The sequence below is a fragment of the Centropristis striata genome, chromosome 8 (genome assembly GCF_030273125.1).
Source record: "Centropristis striata isolate RG_2023a ecotype Rhode Island chromosome 8, C.striata_1.0, whole genome shotgun sequence".
Lineage (NCBI taxonomy): Eukaryota > Metazoa > Chordata > Actinopteri > Perciformes > Serranidae > Centropristis > Centropristis striata.
Window position 1 is genome coordinate 25,859,466 of NC_081524.1, and position 14,808 is coordinate 25,874,273.

The window sequence follows — 14,808 nt, forward strand, 5'->3', positions numbered from 1 at the left end:
AAACATTGAAATCTCTACTGCGTTCTTATTGTACTGAGCTGGGGTGTGACTGGGAGGAGGGGTTGCCATGGCTCCTGTTGGCAGCCAGGGAAGTGGTTCAGGAGAGCATGGGTTTTAGCCCCAATGATTTGGTGTTTGGCCATAAGGTACGTGGTCCCATGGCTGTTCTGAGAGATGGCTGGGAGATAGCAGACCCTCCAAAAACTCTGCTTGACTATGTGAATGGGTTCAGGCAAAGGCTGTTTTTGGCAGGTGAAAGTGCAAAGGAGAAGTTGGTAAAATCACAGCACAAAATGAAGACTCTCTATGACAGGCGTGCAGAGCCTAAGCAGTTTAAGGATGGTGATCAGGTTTTGGTTCTACAACCCATTGTGACTTCTCCCTTTGAGGCAAAGTTTTCAGGCCCTTACACAGTGGTACGGCAGGTGTCAGACCTGAATTATATCATTGCCACTCCGAAAGCTAGGAAAGCCACCAAGTTGTGTCATGTGAATTTGCTGAAACATTTTTACGCACGTCACACAGAAGAAAAAGGGGATAGTGGGGATTGTGGTGTGAATGCTTCTGCTTGTTCATCTCAAGTTGTTTTAACTTCTTCTTCTCCAGCAGTCAGCTGGGAGGAGGGTTCAACTTCTGAGGTGATTCTACAAGGTCGGTTGAAAAATTCGGAGTCACTGCAAAAGTTGGATTGCATGTTGGCAAATTTGGATGACAATAAACGTGGTGAATTGGTTGCCCTTATTAGAAATTATCCTGCACTGTTTTCCGATGTTCCTTCTCGCACGCATCTTATTGAACATGATGTAGATGTTGGCGACGCGGCACCAATAAAGCAGCGATTTTATCGGGTTTCAACAGATAAGCGCAAACATTTGGACCAAGAAGTCCGTTATATGTTGGACAATAATATTGCTGAGCCGTGTTCTTCTAGTTGGGCGTCGCCGTGTCTTTTGGTCAGTAAACCGGACAACACTTATAGGCCATGTACTGACTTTCGTAAGGTTAATAACATTACAAAGCCAGATGTTTTTCCTCTTCCTCGTATGGAAGATTGTATAGATCAGGTAGGTTCTGCCACTTATGTAAGTAAATTTGACCTCTTAAAAGGTTACTGGCAGGTCCCCCTGTCTAAGCGGGCACAGGAAATTTGTGCGTTCATTACACCGTCTGGTCTGTACAAGTACACGGTCATGCCGTTTGGCCTGCGCAATGCGCCTGCAACATTTCAGCGCCTTATGAACCAGGTGGTGGCAGGGCTGGAAGGCTGCGCAGTGTATCTTGATGATGTAGTAATACACAGTGATACATGGTCTGAACACATTCACCGCATTCGCGCTTTGTTTGACAGGTTGGTCTGGGCAGGGTTGACTGTGAATTTGCAAAGGCCACTGTTACCTATTTAGGAAAAGTAGTCGGTCAGGGCCAGGTGCGGATGTTGCAGGATAAGGTGGCTGCAATTGTGAAGTATCCCCCTCCAACCACCAAGAAAGAACTAATGCGTTTTTTAAGGGATGGTGGGATATTATCGAAGCTTTTGTCGCAATTTTTCATCTGTTGTAGAGCCACTGACAGCACTGTTGAAAAAAGACACACAATTTGTCTGGACAGACAGGTGTAGTTCAGCGTTTGAAAATGTCAAGGCACTTCTTTGTGCGGAGCCTGTGCTGGCTGCTCCCCGGTTCGATGCAGGTTTTTCCCTGCAGGTGGATGCCTCTAACGTAGGAGCAGGAGCTGTTCTTTTGCAGACAGGAGACCATGGGGTTGAAAGACCTGTGGCTTTCTTTTCAAAGAAATTCAATAGATATCAGCTTAACTACTCTGTGATAGAGAAGGAGGCGCTTGCTTTAATATGGGCATTACAGCATTTTGAAGTGTATTTGGGATCTGGTCTAACCCCACTTGTTGTTTACACAGATCACAACCCACTGACTTTCCTGCGATCACTTCAGAATCCAAATCAGAGGCTGATGCGGTGGGCGTTGTTTTTACAGCCATACAATTTGGATTTTCGACACATCAAGGGATCAGAGAACGTTATGGCTGATGCCCTTTCTCGGTCGCCTTAGTGGTTTGTGTGCTCACTGATTGTCTAGTTTGCTGTTTTAAAATTCTGCCTTCTCACTGCTCTCAATTTGCTCCTAGGGTCCAGGTTGTGGAGAGGTGGAGGAGTTGATGGATAATGTGGTGGGACCCCATTCTTTAGGAGGGGGGTGTGACGTCCTGCCCCTCTGCCTGCTGATTGGCTGTCCTATTTCCTTGTTGGCAGTGGTGGGCAGGTCTTCAGCCTAAATGGCCTCACCTGTGTGCTGGGTATTTAAGAGCAGTCTTATCCAGCACTCACTCTTTTTGCTGCTTCCAAGCTGGTAACATGGGTCTCATGTTCTCACCTGCCATGTGGGACTGAGTTTGATTTTCCCTCTTGCATACAACACTTACATACAGCACACTTCATTCACACCCATACACTGCATACATGACTGATTGATATTTATTCATACACATCCATTTTGGTTTGTTTTGACTTAATTTCAAGTTCAATAATTTCATTGATCAGTTACTTAATTTACATTTATCTGATTTATTAATAAATTATTTTGGCTTTGTATGTTACGTGTGGACTCCCTTCTTTTTTGCCACTAACCTGACCAGTTCGTGACACTAAGTTGTGGGTTAGTGGATGGCGCTCCATGTCCCGCGGCTCCCGCCCTGTTTTCTGTTCCCAGCTGGATAAATTGGATGGGATGGTTGTGTTTTAATGGAGTTTAAGGTTTGCTGTGTCACTTTTTGTTGCGACTATCTTCATACAGATTTGACATACCAGCTGGTTGGTGTTAGCGGGCTCTCCGCGTTCATCCGGCTTGAATACAGAATGTTCCCACACCGCTGATGTGGCGTCAGGCTGGAACTGATTCCATTTATGACACTCAACTTTCTGTAATTGTACAAATACGGCCGTCAGAAAACTTAGCTTCAAGTATGCTGATTATTTCCTTCTCTCTGCTTCAACGCTGTCCACACTGTCTGTCTGTCTGTCTGTGTGTCTGTGTGTATATGTGTGTGTGTGTGTGAGCCCCGCCTCCCCACAAGTTGACTGACAGGAGAGGGAAAGAAGCAGCGCAACTGAATGTTGATGACTTACGTATGTAAACAAACACGCATGTAAACAAACACGCATGTAAACGCCAATTTATCAAGTCCGTAAAAACTATTGTGTCCATTTTTGTTTATCGAACGATAACTTGATTTATTGATTATCGTGACAGGCCTAATTATAACTACCAAGCCGGAAACCAGCCACATTACTCATCAAAATCCAGTATTTCAAATTACCCTAATGATATATTTAAAACACATTGAAGGTGTGAAGTTTTAGAGTTACTTACCGTGAGTAATGTAGTATAAGATGGGATGACACGAACATGACGGCAACGGTGGCCTGCGAGCCGGCCGGTTCGTGTACACCGTGTAAACATGACATCATATCCACAGTTACAGCGAGTGTCCGTCATTCCAATTCAACTCATGAAAAGGAAAATAGCGCTAAGCGGCTTATATGTTGTCCACAAAACGGGCAAAACATCACTTCATCGCTATCCATGAACTCCATCGAACTCCAACTGGCCGCTCCCGTAATCACTTCCGGGTCGACCCCAGAGTTGGGACATTCCCTTTCCATTTGAAATAGCTTGTTAACGTGTTCCAGGACTTGTTAATGTGTCTCAGCGTATGTAAAAGTGTTTCGCAACCTTTTAATTTGTTTTCTGAAATGTAAATTTGTTTCGGTACTTGTTAATGTGTTATGGTAATGTAATTTTGTTTAATGATGTTAAAATGTTTTCCAAAATGTTAATATGCCTCAATCTTTGTTACAGTGTTTCAGATTTAATGTTGGTTTGCACTTCCCGTCCACCATAATCAGGGCTAGTAGACCAAAACTCAGAGGCTGTCACTTATTCTGTGCACTGAAGGTCTCACAGCATCGCCATGTCCGTCACCATGAGGCTTCAGTTTCCTTCAATATAAATCACTTGTTGCTGTCTGTGTGTAGGTGATGATCCAGGCTGAAGGGCAGCAGAAGAACCTGGTCAACTCTGAGTCTTTAACCCCCAGAGGTGGACCCCTGTCTTCTCTCGATGAGGTAACATGTATTGTGTGTACAGGACAGATAACAAGCATAGCCTACTGCATTAAAGAGTCAATCTCCTTCTCTCAGGGTGACTGTGTCTGTTTGCCTTTTTAATTCCAAAATAAGTACAACATATTCAACAGATTATTATTTGGTGTAACACATTTAATCGGATGTCTGCTCTGTCTGTAACTAAATCTCTCTCATCTGTTTTTATCATGGAATTAGCACGAGCTAATGCTTTCGCTGGCTTTAGCTAGGAGCCCTTTTGTTGTTGTTGTTGTTGTTCTTCTTCTTTCCTCTTACTGGGGATTTCCACCGGACGCGTTACAGCAGCAGCACGTCTCCACAGCGTTATTGCTGCGTCTGTCAATTCACACCGGGCGCGTTACAGCAGCAGCACGTCAGTTTAGCGAGCTGGCGTATACACGCGAGATAACGAGATCACGCGATAATCCTGACCATACGGGAGACCGCAAGATCCCGTGATAAACTTTAAACTCTATTTATATAGTCTATGGATAAACTGTGTGTATAAAGTAAACAACAACAACAAAAAACCAACTTACTTTGCTTCTCTGAGGTGAAAGATATGTTGATCTGACCATCTATCCTTATAAAAACAATATGTTGTGTCATAAATTATTGTATGATGTTCCACTTCAACAATCAGTCTCTTGTCGTCCGTGTCGCCGATCCTCTGAGACCCTTTGATTGATTGGTTGCTGATCTGGTGCCCCGGTCATAACATAATGTTGATGTGAAGTAGTTTTAGGCTGCATGAACTGCGTATTGTGTTTTATTTTGAAAGGGGCGGAAGTGTTTTACGCTGATTCTGAGTCGGACTTCCTGTCTGGTGTGATCTGCTCTGTTGAGATTCACGCGATTTGGCAGCGTCTCGCGGAGAAATAGAAGTCCTACCTAATGCTCGCGTAGAGACGCTGACGCGACGCTGCAGTAACGTTACGCTACGCGCCCGGTGGAAATGCTCTCATTGATTAGAGTGTTACCTATTTGCAACGTCATACGCGACGCTGACGTTACGCTGCAGTAACGCGCCCGGTGGAAATCAGGCTTAATATGTGATTTTTTTTTTTTTGTCTTATTCGTGGTATGTGAGGACAGAGCTGACACTGAAGATAAACAGAATATTTTCACTTTAGTTTTGTTTTGATATCTCTGTCCATTGGCCCTAACTGATATGGTAACATTGTACTCACTGGAATAATTTCCATCATTTTTGAGTGGTCAGACAACGATCACAGATGTTGTTAAAGTAGTCACACCTGTATCATTGCTTATATCACTGTCACCATTGGAAATTCTGGACTGGGGGACATTCATTCATTATCGTTAACTGCTTATCTGCACTCGGGTCGCGGGGGGCTAGAGCCAATCCTAGCTGTCATTGGGCGAGAGGTGGGGTAAACCCTGGTCGCCAGACTATCACAGGGCTGACACATAGAGACAGACAATCACGCTCTCATTCACACCTACGGGCAATTTAGAGTCACCAGTTAAACCTAAGTGCATGTTTTTGGACTGTGGGAGGAAACCAGAGTACCCGGTGAGAACCCACGCTGACACAGGGAGAACATGTAAACTCCACACAGAAGAGGCGCAGGCGGGAGGAGACCCTCTAGCTGTGAGGCGAGAGTGCTAACCACTACACCACCGTGTATCCCCTTTTTCAAAATTTGTCCAGCAATATAAATCTTTGCATGGATGGAATTATTCAGAAATAGTCAGCTGCTGCTCTGCTCTGCCCAGGTGTGCTGACCAACCACTTGAATTTGCTTTTGCATCGACGAGATCAATGTCTGCCAGTTGAGTTAAATGCAAAGAAAATGTGAACTGTGGTGTTGAACAAGTTCTTTCTTCTTTGCACCACCGGGGCACACAACACTAGTCACAACACATCTTTGTTTTAACACTTTGAATAAAAGAGAAACTATCCATGGTTCAACACAAGCAAACATTTTGTTTTAGCCTGTATATCCAATAACGTACTTCCCTCGTCCTCTTAAAGAGACAGTACCCTTTTTCTAAAGGATAAGTACAAACATTTCCAATCTTCCCAATATACGGATATTCAAGTAAATAATATTTAAACCTTGAAATAATAATAATAAAAATAATGATAATAATAATAATAATTAACTGTACAGTCATGGTCAAAAATATTGGCACCCCTGCTCTTCTGCCAGATAATGCACCACTTCTCCCAGACAATTGTTGCAATTACAAATGCTTTGGTGTTCACATGTTTATTGCTTTTGTTTGTCATTCTGGGAGAACGTCCTGTGGACAGATAAGACCAAAGTAAAGGTTTTTGGTAAAGCACATCATTGTACTGTTTACAGAAAATGAAAAGATGAGGCCTTCAAAGAAAAGATCATGGTCTCTACGGTCAAACATGGTGGAGGTTCACAGATGTTTTGGGGTTGCTTTGCTGCTTCTGGCACTGGATGCCTTGACTGTGTGCATGGCATCATTAAATCTGAAGACTACCAAAGAATTTTGGGGTGCAAAGTAGGGCCCAGTGTCAGAAAGCTGGGTCTCCGTCAGAGGTCATGGGTCTTCCAGCAGGTTAATGACCCAAAGCACACTTCAAAAGCACCCAGAAATGGTTGAAGATAAGCACTGGAGACTTCTGAAGTGTCCAGCAATGAGTCCAGATCTAAATCCCATAGAAGACCTGTGGAGAGACCTTAAAACAGCAGAAGAGGGAGAAGGCACCCTTCAAATCTGAGACCTGGAACAGTTGGCAAAAGAAGAGTGGTCCAAAATTCCAGTAGAAAGGTGTAAGAAACTCATTGATGGTTACAGGAAATTATTGATTTCAGTTATTTTTTTCAAAGGGTGTGCTACCAAATATTAATTTGAGGGTGCCAATAATTTTGTCCAGTCCATTTTTGGAGTTCTGTGTGGAATGATCAGATTTGGCTTTTTTTCTCTGCTTTTCTTGTGTTGTTCCAATGCAAACAAAAGCAATAAACATGTGAACACCAAAGCATTTGCAATTGCAACAATTTTCTGGGAGAAATGGTGCATTATCTGACAGAAGTGCAGGGGTGCCAATATTTTTGGCCATGACTGTAACACATGAAGTAAATTACTTCCACTGGACACTGATATTCTAGACTTAACACATATGATATTACTATTCCAGTGTGCCACATTATTAAGACTGGAAGCATCTCCTCCTCCTGCTCCTCATACTCAACTTCTTTTCTTTCCTCTTCCCATGATCAAGGACCTTCTCCTTTTAAAGGCCACGTCTGCAGCCACTCTGAGCTGCCTGGGGGAGTGCCTCAGTATTCTACAGCACAATGTTGTCCAGGCCCTCAACCAGAACCAGAACCACATCCCGAGTGCCAGCCTCAGCCACAGTTCAGCTGGTTTGAATCAGGCTGCTCCCACAGAAAGAGTCAAGTCGTGGAGTCGTCGCCGCAGCTCCAGTGTCAACCAGGTGGAGCCTGGTGGCCTCAGGTCCAGCAGTCAAAGCCCGACTCCCAGCTTTAGTGAGAGCCAGAGTCCCAGAGACAGCAGCTTCAGTGCAAGAAAAGGAAGTGGCCAAAACCAGAGTCAGAATCAGTGTCACGGCCATGATCACGCAGGTGAGTAAGGTGGTAGCTGGTTAAATTTGACTCATCAGTGGTGGAAAGGATACTTCTTTTCAACTCTTTGAGCCTATTGCTACCCCTGGTATAATATGAGATATGTTCTTTTTTCAAGAAAACTAGTCATTCAGATGTAAATAATGCATAACATGTGTTTGGATCTCAGCTTAGTGTAAATCACATCTGTACAGTGTGACCACATTAAGAAAAACAAAAATAAATTGTCTGACTGCACCTTTGCTGCCCATCAAAAAGCTACAGCAGTCCTCCCTTTACAAAGAAAACTATGTGGCAGCCTTTAGCCACATCCCTTCAGAAGAATCTTTGGGGGGATCATACTACGTGAAATACAAAGGTTCACGAGTGTGATGGTCGTAGCTGAGCTAGCACTGGTGCTAACAAGCTTCTCGGCTGGCTCTCATAGTCTCCTCACAGTATAAGTAATGTTAGCTTAGCTTACAGGATGACTGAAATGTAACAGAAGGAAGCCTTTAACTTGTTCCATTTGTAACGTGACTCTTGCCTCACACATCAGTGGGATCTCAACAGTATGCTGCATCATATCCTCTCACTGCAGACACACCACTTGTTAACAAGTCCACCAGCTCAGTCTACTGCTCTATTTGCAAATTAAAATGTAATCACAGTGAAGCCAGACTTGTGTAAATACAAAAAATAAATAATAATTCTGAATTTAACACATTTTGCTTTTAGTTTTTTTGGAATCAGGGTAATAGCTAAACTACAATTGCACTTGGAGGGAACCCACCAAGGCCCGTACATTCATGTGCTGATTGGATGGTCCCTGTCTGTCGTCTTAAACTTCCACTGAATCCATTGGTGCCCGCAACAAAAAAATTAGTTTCTTTGCCAGAAGTACGAATCTGTAGAAATTTCTGTCAAAAAAGTTTTTGCAATATACTTAATTATATTCTAGGAAAAATTGGTCCTCTTATGATAAGAAAATGTCTGTATGTCAGAAACTACAAGGAGCACATTCCAGTATTTGGTATCTGTGAGTTCATAACGAGTTGAATATCACGGATATGCATATAAATGCAGTAAAAAGAATATTTCATATGGAAAACAATTAATAAACACAACATTACACACTAAGAAACAGCTGGTAACTGGGTTAATCTAACCCAATAAGATGACTCCTTACCTTTCCTAACACCAGTATCAAACAAAAAAGCAAAGTGAAAACAAGAAAGAGCAGCTGTGTATTGTATTGTATTCCTGCTCTCCAAAACTTTTGCTCTTTTGTCGCCCCGTCCTTATGACAAACCATCAAATTTTTGCATTCAATCAATCAAATCAAAATGAATTAATTCATCCCCAAAGATAAATTCAATGAGTCTGTTAGCTCTGTTAGAATGAGACAGTCATGGCTGTAGGAGAGAAGGATCTTTTGAATCTCTCCGTCCTGCAACAGAGAGGAGCCGTCCACTGGAGATAAACTCTCCTAATGAACCTATACCAAAGTATATATTTTTTTGCCTCGCTGCTGGTAAGATTCCAAGAATAATATCTAATATGTGTGTGTACAGATGTGTGAGTGGTTAGAAGATTCTTGATTTGGTTATGATTAAGACAAATGTAATGCATTCTAATGCAGGAATCCTCGTCTCAGCTTTACTATCCAGCTGCTGCGCTTTGCTTGCCAAGAGGGGTTGTTTGATGAAAGTACTTAATTGGCTAACTTGTTTTGATGGTGATCCTCTTGATTTTCCTTTCTCCTTCAGATATTCCCACTGAAAAGTCCAGATCTCTTTCTGAGAAGCAGGGGAAAAATGGCACACAAACACCGCTCTCCACGTCTGCCTTGCCTTCTGAGGTAAACCAAACCATAATATTATTTTTCCCGTCGCTCAACACTGTGATGTACTGACTTTGTTGACCAAAGTAAATTATGTTGTTGTTCTAATAGTTCATATTACTCTCGAGCACATTTATGAAGATGCGTGTGTAAATGCTTGTATACAAAAGATTGCGCTCAAACATAAATGCTATTTATATTTTATTGACTCTCTACAGTAATCTAGCATTGTTATAATGCCCCTTCTTATAACAGGTAAATGCCTGCAACAGATGAGTCTTTCAGTTCAGTTAGTGGTCTGTTAATCCTCAGTTTTAGTGCAACTGTAGCATGTTTTCAAATGCACGGGGCAAATTTCACAGGTATCATTTCTCAAGTTTGTTTACACCACATGAGCTAGAACTTGTTGTGTACAGGTACCAAATTTTCTGAGCATGGACAGAATGATACAGGCTTCATTACACTTTAGAATATGACCTGCAGCGCACAGGTCTTTCCAGTTTTCAGTGTTGCTTATTTGTTGCAATGGTATACCAGTAAAAGTGTAGTTGGACTTTAGGAGAGCAGCTTGTAGCTCTCCCAAAAAGTTTTGACAGATTTTTCACTTGAAGTCACCAGCACGTGACAAAACACAGACACATCAAACCACATGAAGAGAAGACGGCCCAACACTGTGTGCACACTGAAACAATTCCCTTTGGTTTGGGGTCGAGGCATGTTATATAGTGTACAGTTTATCAGAAAAAGTCTTGAATTAATTATGCCAGTGAATTCCTGGACATCAACCTCAAGTACCATCCCAGCAATGATTTGAAAAGTGCCCCACAAACAGGTATGAGTATTTGGCTCAAAGCTTTGTAGCAAACCCTGCTCCTCTGCAAAGCACCGCTGATGCTCCAGCACGGGCAATGGACATACACTCCACGAGAAGTGGTTATTGAAGCCATGTGTTTGAGGACATGTCTCTGTCATGTCATTTTCTCTCCTCACATCCAACTCAAACAGCTCAAAACTTTGTTGACATACAGTATATGCTCTCAATTGTGGAAAGTGGATCTTAAAGCGTATTGTCACACAGGCAAACCTGCTGCATTAATGCAGGTACTGTATGATGGATAATGACATATATGTATCAATGATGCTCTATGTATCAGCTGGATATAACTGCTGCTTCCTCATAGATGAAAGGGGCTGAGTTGCATCACATAGTGCAACCAGGGTATTTTAGCGTTTTTTGGACTATGATGGATCGCTCAGAGAAGCAGGTTGGCAGAAGGCAGAAAGAGTACAGGCAGCTGGTGAAAGGTACCTGTGCATAGTAAAAGGTCACAGTATGCAAAAGAGTAAAAGTGAGAAGTGTTGGTATTGTAACCAGAAAAACTGACCCACTTTGACCGCAGTTTGTATAACTGGAGGTCCTGTAATTTTGTCTCTCCATGACCCTCCAGCTCCATTCTGTCAGGAATTCTGTTTTTTCTCTCTTTCTTCTTCTTCTTTCTGTCTTCCTCTTCTTCTCCCTCTCTCCTGTAATTAGTGGCATCAATCTTAGTCCTTGGACCAGGGATGGCCTTAGTGAAGTATTGATGTCTGTTATGCATCCTTGCCTCTGTGCTCTTTTTTCTCTATAGATCTGTTCCGTTTTCTTCACACTAATGCAATGCAATTCATGATGCTCAATTTGATGTTTTGCAACAATAATGCCAGTTTGTCTGGTATCAGTGTGTTTCCAGGTTTTGTATTTATATGTACCATTATGAAAGACAAATGCAAACCTGAAGTGTAGTAACAATAGAGTGCAGGGTAATTCTGTGGTGAAAATTTAGGTTGAAATCAGAATAACAACATACAAGCAGCCAGAAGCATAGTAAATTGTAACTGCAGGCTGCAGAGCATTTGCCTTTCAATCAGCATCACTTGACTCCTCGATAACAAAATCACTATCATTACAGACCACCAAAGTCTCAGTTATAATTGACAATATAAGTTACAAAACATTTCAGGACTGCAATGAAATAAAATCTTATGATCACAACAATACAAGTTGTAATCGAATTAAGTTAAAATAAAAACAAAAATGTTAAAAAGACAAGACATATTGGAAATAAAATGATAGGCTTGGATTTTAAAAAAATGATATTAATATGTATTAATAATATTGATAACAACAACAATAACAACAACAACAACAACAACAATAATAATAATAATAATAATAATAATACAGCACAATCTTGTCCAATAATAATTGTACCTCCTCCTCACCCAGCCTGTCAGCCACGCGCACCTCATTAGCCAATGCCACTCATCTGTTCACTCAGCTGCCCCTGATCACCAATCGAGCCAGTATAAAGGCTTCTGCCGCACACATACAGATTGTTCTTTGCCATTTCTATGCAAGACTTTCCAGCACTCTTCTTTGGACTGTTTCTTGTTGCCTACTCAGACTGTTCCTGACTAACCTGCCTTGTCTGAATCCTGGAAATCACCTCAGCCTTCTGTCCCTGAATTGAGGTTTGCATCAGCGTTTCAGGTTTCTGTCTGCCCGTGCCTGTTAAGTGTTTTTCCTCAACTTTCCTTCCTCCTCTGTCTGTAACAAGTACAGGCAAACACATTGATTTCCGAGTGTTCTCTATTAACATTACAATCTCACCCTGCTACTCCGTTCAGCTCACTCAGAGAAGGAACTGAACTGTCTGATTGTCTGCCGGCACTTTCTGTTGGTGCTAACCACATTTAAGATCATTAACAACTGTTTCTGCTGTCCTGCATCTGGGTCCTGCACAAACCAGTTTCAGGAACAGCGGCAGGGCACTGCTCTCTGCCCCTGATTCAACAACCCTTGCAATCTGCTTTTCAAATGAAAGATCACTGTCAAATACTACACCCAGGTCTTTGGCTGCAGCTTTAACAGACATGGCACCAAGATGTTATTCTAATGTAGGGATCAACTTTGGCAGACCGAGGAGAAGTACTTCCAATTTGTTTTATTTAGTTGGAGGTTTTGGGATATCCAGGACTTTATTTAATACAATTTAATAACTGATCAAAATTGCCTCCATCCATGCCTTTTATTGGGACACAAAAATGTGTGTTATCTGTGTAACAGGTGTTATTGGTATTGTTTTTATGTATGGCACGTCCAAGTAGCAAGAAGGGACTGAGAATCCACAGAAGAGAAGATGTAAGAGTGACAACAGTTTTTGTCTGATAAAAACTTAAACCAGTCTAATGCAGTGTGCCACATTCTAACCCACTCCTAAGTTGATGCAATAAAATAGAATGGTCACCTGTCAAAACATACAGAACTCAAATTAAGCAAAATTCATGTTTTTAATGTTGTCTAAATTAATCCTAATGAGTGTTTTTCTCATCACTCTTTGTCTCCACTGCTGGCATGTGTCACATACAGCTGTTATTTTACTGGTTGTGTTTAAGAGGTCATCAGCAATCAAGGTCATAGTTCAAATTATTTGAAGCGCTGATTGCTCTGTGTTAGATTTGAGGGGTGCGATATACCAAGGGTATCGCTTTGCATAGTTGGGTGCCACCTTTTTTTTCTTCTTTTCAGCTTGTGGTGAGGAGGATAACAGTAGAAACGGACTGAGCAGACCTGTAAATATGGCAAGCAAAGATACAGCAAGACCACTGAAATATACTGTACTGGTACACAACGCTCATGGCATTAACCCTAACACCAGACCTAGCATGAGCGGCTGCAATTTATTTAGTTTTTTTTTTTTTTTTTTCACCATTTGACAGTTTTAACAGTCCGTCCTGTAAATTTCCCCATAGTCCATTCATTCCTCTTGACCTTTCTCACCATCCTCAGTTGTCCTCGCATATTATTTATTTGCTTCTTGCAGCCAGGTCTTCTTCTGGCTCAATAATTAATTTTCTAATCCACTTAGATCCAGTGCCAACTGCCTGAAACACTAAGCACACAATGTGTGATGATGAAAGCTTATTCTTGATCCTGGTAATTTGATTTTAAAAATCTAATTGCAAGGTCCTCCAATTTTCTATTTCTTTAGCTTTTTTTGGCTCAGGTGTCACCATGTGACCTCAGTATGGAATATCTGTTCTATCTGAACTCCTTTGTCTGTTCAAAGATGATTTATTGATCTTGCTCCAGGGCTCCTGCACGATGATTTGATGTTTTCCCAACAGATGCCGTTTTCAGCTTTCGCCTGGTGTTCACTGGCAGCAGGGTTGTCTGTTCCTGGTGTTCATCTAGTCTTTTGTCCAGATGTTTCACTGATGGACTGTCACAGGTGATGTCTAATGGTGTCATACACACCTTAAGCCTTTAGGGTGTCCCAGCAGAGATATTAAGGTGTTGAAGGTTTAATGAGTTGAGGACTCTGCTGCTGATCAGATGCTTCTGATAGTGGTCTTAAAGTTAGAGTCAAGAGTTCGTTTGAGTTATTATGAAGAAAATTGGTCTTTATGTTCCTATCAGTCTTCACATAAAATAGATATAGAGAAGCTTACCAACTTCTTCATGTTCAAACATGAATCTGATGTTTGGGATGATGTCACTGTCACAGCGTAGAAGTGCAGTTTGGTTTAAGTGTTGTCCACATAATGGTACCAGAGGTCAGATGGGGTAAAGCAGGGTCATGTTACAGCTTTGACATCCATTATATGATGTATTTTATACACCCTACAGATATAAGTGAAACCTGACCCTGATCTAAAAATCGTGAACCAACCACTCCATTCATGCAGCTCTTGGTGAACTGAGGACTGTTGAATCTCTCTGTCTCTGTGATTTCATGGTGTGGAGGACCTGGGCAGTAAAGAAGAGCTGTTTTTGAGCTCTGCCACCACCATTAGCGTGGCAGTAAATATACCTAAGAGGGGGAGAGGACAGTGCTATATTACACCTAGATAGTGGACGCTCACATGATGACAGAGAGGTGTAAACCATAAGCTGCATTCAGACCATGGAGCAAACATCACATTTTATAGTGTGTGTGTGTGTGTGTGTGTGTGTGTGTGTATGTGTGTGTGTGTGTGTGTTTGTGTAGGTGTGTGTGTGTGTGTGTGTTTGCATCTCTCGTTTTCATTCTCATTTTGTTTGTGTAGGTGTGTGTGTGTGTATGTGTGTGTGTGTGTGTGTGTGTGTGTGTGTGTGTGTGTTTGTGTAGGTGTGTGTGTGTGTGTGTGTGTGTGTGTGTGTGTATGTGTGTGTGTGTGTGTGTGTTTGTGTAGGTGTGTATGTGTGTGTGTGTTTGTGT

General features: G+C 42.0%; 1 protein-coding gene across 1 annotated transcript in view; it reads left to right on the forward strand.

Moving 5' to 3' along the window:
* The window catches only part of osbpl10b (oxysterol binding protein-like 10b), a 69,381-nt gene that overhangs the window by 23,145 nt on the left and 31,428 nt on the right, over positions 1 to 14,808 (forward strand). The window contains exons 4-6 of the mRNA XM_059339893.1: positions 4,049 to 4,138; positions 7,383 to 7,746; positions 9,483 to 9,586. Coding sequence (XP_059195876.1) covers positions 4,049 to 4,138; positions 7,383 to 7,746; positions 9,483 to 9,586 — 558 coding nt within the window. The remainder of the gene's footprint in view (positions 1 to 4,048; positions 4,139 to 7,382; positions 7,747 to 9,482; positions 9,587 to 14,808) is intronic.